Here is a 7,450-nt window from a genome sequence, read left to right as displayed (position 1 = left end):
CGACGAATATTTTTTTTCAGCTGACGAAAATTTAAATTAGCCGACAAACCGACAAAGGAAAATTTCGTCGGCTAACGTGGACTTTAGCCGACGAAAAATAATTCATCGACCTGGTTTTTTTATTTTCGTCGGCTAAAGTCTTTCTTCTGGTAGTGTTAGGACTACATTTAGGTATAAATATTCTCGAATTTGATTGGGTTTGAATGGAACTAGGTTTTCTTTGTATTACATGATTCGAATTTGAGGCGGTTGTCGGAGATGAGTGGGTCGGCCATGATTCCATCGATCTGCTGGGTTTTGAGAAGCCATGGAAGAATGGAAACCCCAGAAATCAGTTGAAGGTCGAGAGAAAGAGGCAAATATGGAATTCTCAATTTTTGGGTATGTTTGAATAATAAAAGAATTAGAGATGAGGTTGCAGGTTTGTGATTTCCAGATTAAAAAAAACAATCGAGGTAAAACTAAATGTTTACTGAGACTGGAGTTTCTTTTTATTATCTCTTTTGACTAACCACATATCTGTTAACTTTAACAGTGCACTTGACTGGTTCCAGCACCACAAAAGTCCACACTTCCATCTTCATGTTATTTATACTTGATAGACATAACCTCGTTTCTAGCTTCAGATTTTACCTTTTATGGGTCAACCATGCTGATAGATGCTTAATATATGAACATGAACTAGATTTTACTACATAATAAATATGAATGGTAATTTTTTTTATATTATAAATATAAGAGCAAGAACGGCAGCCCTCACGTCATAACCATTAACAAAACCTCATAATACAAGGGGGGACATTGTGTCTAAACCCTATACTGTAAGAACACCCTAAAATAATATTAGGCATGTCTACAAAATCTATGCATTGTAGCAGACACCATTTAACAAAGAGTGCATCATTGGCTACTCCATTTGCTTTACAATTTTGGCAACATACTGGAAAATAACTGCTCATACAGAGCCATAAGTTACCATGTCTATCAGCTTTCCGGCAATGATGCCACTAGAAATTTCCAGTGACCTTAGGTTTCATCTTGCCACTAGGAGGCTGTGACCATTTGACGAAACAAGAAACTCGCCGCCTCATTAGGACAAACATGGAACGCTGCGTGCACTTAGCAGGACAAAGCCCACCAGTAACTAGCACCACTAAAAGACAATAAAGAAAAAACCAAAAATAGCACATACTTGGGCGTAGCCTTCCGTCAGCCATACGAAAATGGTGACTTATTTCAACAACTAAGAACAAAAAATAACCGAAATAAAACTTATTCTTAAAAAGACATAAAAAAGAACCCACCAATGATGGCCTAACCTTACGATAATATTGGTGCTAGCATTTGGGGACTCTATCCTCCTTGGTGGTTGCTGCTTAGCTCAAATTTCCAGTTATTGCCCTCCAAATAGACGTCGGATCCTCATCCATGAAGCAGGGCATCTCCTAACTGGTAAACACACATTTCTCTGGTACAAGTTTTAGAATTGAATGTCATATAAAAAGAGCCTAAAGTGATTTCGACTCGGGGATAAACCACTGCTAAGTCTTACTGTAGGATTACATTTCTATGTTCCACAACAAATATTTACTTAACGTAGATCCTTGCAAGAGTGTAACCCATGAGGTATTAACTGGCTGCCTTTACAAAATTTGCAGCTTATCTAATGGGTTGTCCCATTCGTGGGGTGATATTAGTTCCAATTGTTGCAGTGCATATGGGAATTCAAGGACAGGTAATTTCAGGTCTTTTTTGTGCTTCAATGCCATTTCACTTGTTTTTGATCGTTGTACACTCAACAATTTGATCACACAGTGGTTCAAGCAATAACCAACTTAGCAATAACGAGATATACTTGTAACTTTTACCTGCCTACATGACTGTTTGCCTATACATATGCTTAACAACATCATAATTAAGTGAGTTAAATGATATCTTTTGGAATTTTTATGCATCCTGTAATTGTTGTATGCTCTTAGAACTGATTTATTGTATGGCTTGGAACACAATGTAATAAACACTTACAACACCAGTAAAGCTATATAAAGAAAAATTTCTATTTAGATTTTAATGACTACTCCCTTAAATCAGTTGGTTAAAGAAGAAAATCAAGGTTGCCACTGTTGTAGCCTCGTTAGAGCAACTTTAATAGATTATCTATTTTAGCTTTTAGCTATTTTAGAGCAACTTTAGCAGACTCTCTATTTTAGCTTTTATCTATTTTAGAGAGCGTGTTTAGCTTTTTTTTGATATTTTTGAAGCTCCAGCAGACTAGCCAAAGTTTAGCTGTTATATATTTTAGCTATCTCGCTAGCTAAATATAGAGAGCAAGATGACTGAGATGAGGCTAGCTATAATTTAATACATTCTTTGTAAGATATTTTATGTGATGTATAAATATATTTAAACTATTTAATTTCTATTTGAAGAATAATATTGATGTAATGCTAGCTAAAATAGAGAGCATTGATGCAGCCACATTTCTAAAGTGACTAGCCAAAATGACATTTTAGCTAATTTGTCTAAAATTTAACTTAAAAATGGCTAGCATTGCTAGAGATACTCTTAGAGAGCGTGTTTAGCTTTTTTGGATGTTTTAGGAGCTCCAGCAGACTAGCCAAACTTGAGCTATTATCTCGCTAGCTATATTTAGCTAGCGAGATGACTTAGATGAGGCTAGCTAAATTATTTAATTTCTATTTGAAGAATAATGTTGATGTAATGCTATCTAAAATAGAGAACATTGATGCAGCCATATTTCCAAAATGACATTTTAGCTAATTTGACTAAAATTTAACTTAAAAATAACTGGCATTGTTAAAGATGCTCTTATAATGTAGTGCTGTTAAGATGGTAAGGAAAGCTCACACTATTGTTTTTTTTTTCTTTTTGGTAGGCGGGGGAACTCAGTTTTGGGACGACAAAATGGCCAGTGACCTTGCTCAAGGAAGACTTGATGGTAGTGCTTTTGACAGGTGGGTATGAAATGAAATTGCAGGTAAGGTCCCTTGGAAGATGTAATTTTTCTCCAAAACCTGAAAGAAACAGTAAGCCCTATAGGATGAGGCAGCTACTTTTTGTGAGTTTATAAAATTCAAACAGATAGATCATTCCTTATTTGGTATCACCGAGGAATTTTGAAAATGCTTTGTCCTTGTTAAGAAATCACCATATATAGATTTCATCTAATATGCCATATTTCCCCCTAGTTTGCCTCTGCCTTTTATCTCTTCTGATGAAGTTTGTGCCATAGCAGGAAATAAAAGTTATAACATATATGAAGTGTTTACTAAACGTTGGGTAATTTTTGGTCAGGTACTGCATGGTGCTTTTTGCAGGCATTGCTGCCAAAGCTCTTATTTATGGGGAGGCAGAGGGCGGAGAAAATGATGAAAATTTATTTAGGGGTGTCTGTCTTCTTCTGCAACCCCCATTATCTGTCGCTGAGGTATCTTTTTCACTGACTTTCTGTAGTTCTGTCATTTCATTGATAAAGATACCAAGTTTTGCCCCATTTTCTTTCTCATTGTTATAATGAATAGATGTCAAATCAAGCAAGGTGGTCTCTTCTGCAATCTTACAATTTGCTCAAATGGCATAAAAGTGCACACCGAGCTGCAGTTAAAGCTTTAGAAAGTCGCAGCAGTTTGAGTGTTGTAATTAGAAGCATTGAGGAAGCAATGGCAGCAAATAGGGGAACAAAAGTAAATTAAAAATTAGAATGAATTCTTTCCATACGGGGCACAAGGTAATTTTTGCTTGGATTCTAGTTAATTCTCTTTTGTTTTAGTTGTTGTGCAATGCTGATTCTTGAATCACCTTTTTTCTCTGTATTCTTCTTGACAGGACAGGAGCATAAAAGATTTAAGATGCAAGAAAAGCCTCTTTCTATAGTGCAGTCATATTCTTCCGAGAATGTCATACCTCATCCCGGTAAACAATTCAGATCTACAATTGACATGAAGAATTGTCTTCCAGCAAGCAGGTTAGTCTTTCAAGAATGAAGATCCTCAGTTAAGTGTATACTACAGAGAAATGACCCAATTTTGTGTGCCCCTGAATTATTAGTTCCGACGTATGCTTGAGTCCTTCTCAAACAATTCTTAATTTTGACTGATGATTTTGTATAGACAAATATGTGTTGTAAGTCACTCTCTAGTATAGGCTAGCAAATATTTCTTGAGAAAATGTGAAGAAATATCATGATATTTCGTTGTGCAATAAATCTGATATGTATTCTTTCACAGACATAGAAGTAATTATATTCTTTCGACCTTCCATTCATGTTTATTTTATGACTGAAGGACAAAGATTTCTTTGGATTTCTAGTACACTTCGGTATGTTGAATTTTCATGTGATAATGACGAGACTTTAGTCCAGATATTAGGCTACCTCAAACTATAGCATCTTTCGTATCTTGGTTTACACCTCAACTTGGTTCTTTCAGTTTTACAATGAAAACTCTGGGTAATTTTTAGACTTTATATGGCGTCTTGGTCATATTCTTCAATCTAATTCAGATAAGTAAAATGTCTGAAAAACTGCATTATGAGATTATGCAATCTCAAATCGAATTGACATTGTTTTGCACATTAGTTGCATAATTTTCTAATTACATGCTATAGTGTTGTCTGTGAGAATTCAAGAAGTGGTAGCTTGGCAAATTTGTAGGTACTGCATAGACCAATAGGGAAAGTGCGATTACATTTCTTCCCACTCCCTCTCTTGTTCAGATAACCTGGATAATCCCCTCTGGAAAACGAGGCTTCCTCAACCAGATATAACCCAACCTCTTCTGCTAATTTCACTCTCTCCCATTTACTGAAAGGATGTGAGGTCTTGTGAGTGACATGAACTTCTCCACTTCCTTTCAACATCTCACATGCGCTGTTGAAGAATGTCCTCACCAAATCCTGATGCAACCTGGAAAAAACAAAAAATACATGATTACTTGTGTTGCAGTTTTCAGGTAGGACTTCTAATAAGGTGAAGTCTTGTTTGAGGGCCTGTTTGGTAGTGCTTTTAGATTTTCCGAAAGTGCTTTCAGACAGTAAAAACTTTGTAGTGATTTCCAGAGATGGTTCAAAATTTGTTAAAACTTAACAGTCTTCTAACAAATTTCTTGAAGCATGATCCAAATTGACAGTGTCCCAAGATAAAACACTAGGTATATACCGTATATTGACAAGAAACATACATGACCATGTAAATATTTTTCAGGCTTACTTGATCTGGCTCTTCTGGGTTTCCATAAAATGAAACCATGAGGGAAAATGAAACCAGCATGAGGAAAGTTAAAGACTATACGATCAAACAGTTGATCGAGTAGGAGAGGGTGCCGCCTCATTGTGTGTACATCCACTTCATGCAGTATAACACATCCCATGTCCTCCAATTCTGTTAAGTTTCTTGGTGCTGCATTTGAATACTTGGCCAATACTGACTCTGCAATTAGCATCAATCCGAAGTATTTTAGTGTCAAAGACTGATATATATTTTGCTGTATTACAATTGATACAGACAATTTCTACCCTATCAATACTAATATTACCTCTGGAGTCAAGGGAAGTGGCAACCATGTTCTTAGCAGAGCCAAATCCTTTAGCCAAACAAGAAGCAAAAGAGAAGTTACCCTCACCCACTAACAGTATCTTCTGTTTGCTGCTGTAATGCACCACCTGTTTCTCTTGTTTAGTGTCTGCAATAGCCTCCCCCATCGATCGAACCGAGTTTCTTCTAGTTTAGTTTTTTCAGAGTTCTTTAACTTTCCTACTCTTGAGGACAAAATCTATGTGCATTTCTCTATTTCTATTGTAAGTGTATCTTCTAACATTTGATGTTTGAATAAGAACCATGATGACGCTGCAGTTATGCTTTAGTAACAGACTAAGTGAATGTCACTTGATTTTGTTGAAGACATGGACCTCCAGATATTGACATAAATGAACTAAAGCAACAGAAAGCACCGACAGTCATACCACACACACACTAAGCAAAGAATATTTGGCATCATTTATAGGTTAAGTGAAAGGCCAAGACTTCAGCACAGACTACCGAAGGACAGGTTACTAACCACTTTCATATATTGCCTTACACCTCAACTTGGTCCTTTCAGGTTTTTTTGTGCCTCAATCTTATTCTTCCGCATCAAATTCAGAAATGCATGTTAAGGAAAAAAATTTCTTGAACATGTACTAATCGTGACCACAAACCCATTTACTTTGTTATTGCATACAAGGCCTCATTTGTTTTGCGGAAAACATGAGGAAAGGATAGTTGTTCCTTCAGAGGGAAGCAAAAGAAAAGGAAATGCTTCCAAACATTAGAACCACTTTCCTTTCCACAAGTGAGGGAAATTGGTTCTTCAAGAAAAGCAGTTCCATCCAAAATCGAAATGAACCGCTTTCTTTCTCCTTATGTTACCAAACATAGGGATGAAAAGTTCTTAGAAAGTTTCATTTTCGTTCTCTTTCTCTTCTCGTGGGAAAAAGAAAGGAAATATTTTCATTTTCGCAAACCAAACAAGGCCCAAGTCCAATCATTTGCTATTAATAATCATATAATGTGGTGAATGAACAATGTTTAGTCTTTATCCATTCGGACAATGTTTGGTCCTTTATCCATTCGAACAATGTTTGGTCCTTTCAGGATTTTCTATGCCTCAATCTTATTCTTCCATATCAATTCAAAAATGTACGTTAAAGGAAAAAACTTCTTCAACATGTACTAATCGTGACCACAAACCCATTTACTTTGCTATTGCATACAAGGTCTCGTTTGTTTTGCAGAAAACATGAGGAAATAATAGTTGTTCATTTCCTATGTTTAGGGAAGCAAAAGAAAAGGAAATGCTTCCATACATCGGAACCAGTTTCCTTTCCGCAAGTGAGGGAAAGTGTTTCCTTCAAGAAAAGCGGTTCCATCCAAAATCGAACTGAACCAAAATGAACCACTTTCCTTCTCCTTATGTTACCAAACATAGGAATGAAAAGTTCTTTGAAAGTTTCATTTCCGTTAAGAAAGGGAGAGAGAAAGGAAATATATTCTTTTTTCAAACCAAACAAGGCCCAAGTCCAATCATTTGCTATCAATAATCATATAATGTGGTGAACGAAAATTCCTGAAGCGGCAGCTTGGCAAATTTGTAGGTGCTACACCGTCCAACATGAAATGTTTGGTTGCATTTCTTCCCACTTCCTCTCTTGTTCATATAACCGGGATAATCCCTTGTTGAAAATGATGCTTCCTCAACCAGATATAACCCAGATTCTTTTGCTAACTTCACTATCTCCCACTCATTGTATGGATGTGAGGTCTTGTGAGTCACATGAACTTCTCCATTTACTTGCAGCATTTTACATGCACAGGCAAAGAATCCCCTCACCAAATGCTGATGCACCCTGGAAAAATGTCAACGATCCGATTATTATGACCCTTCTTCACTTCAAC

At 36.4% G+C, this 7,450-nt stretch overlaps 2 protein-coding genes across 2 annotated transcripts in view; both read right to left on the bottom strand.

Moving 5' to 3' along the window:
* Positions 1-4,620: 4,620 nt before the first annotated feature.
* Positions 4,621-5,718, bottom strand: LOC101299244 (uncharacterized protein At4g26485-like). Its single transcript, XM_004308202.1, has 3 exons — positions 5,553-5,718; positions 5,317-5,446; positions 4,621-4,924 (listed from the first exon to the last, which is right to left on the bottom strand). Exons 1-3 carry the CDS (start codon positions 5,716-5,718, stop codon positions 4,621-4,623), a joined length of 600 nt encoding a protein of 199 aa, XP_004308250.1.
* Positions 5,719-7,088: 1,370 nt separating this feature from the next.
* Positions 7,089-7,450, bottom strand: part of LOC101298947 (uncharacterized protein At4g26485-like) — a 1,588-nt gene continuing 1,226 nt past the window's right edge. Inside the window, exon 3 of the mRNA XM_004308201.1 lies at positions 7,089-7,401. Coding sequence (XP_004308249.1) covers positions 7,089-7,401 — 313 coding nt within the window. The remainder of the gene's footprint in view (positions 7,402-7,450) is intronic.

Source organism: Fragaria vesca, linkage group LG7 (genome assembly GCF_000184155.1).
Source record: "Fragaria vesca subsp. vesca linkage group LG7, FraVesHawaii_1.0, whole genome shotgun sequence".
Taxonomy (NCBI): domain Eukaryota; kingdom Viridiplantae; phylum Streptophyta; class Magnoliopsida; order Rosales; family Rosaceae; genus Fragaria; species Fragaria vesca.
Note: the sequence above shows the minus strand (reverse complement) of the source record. Positions and strands in the feature narration are given on the sequence as shown.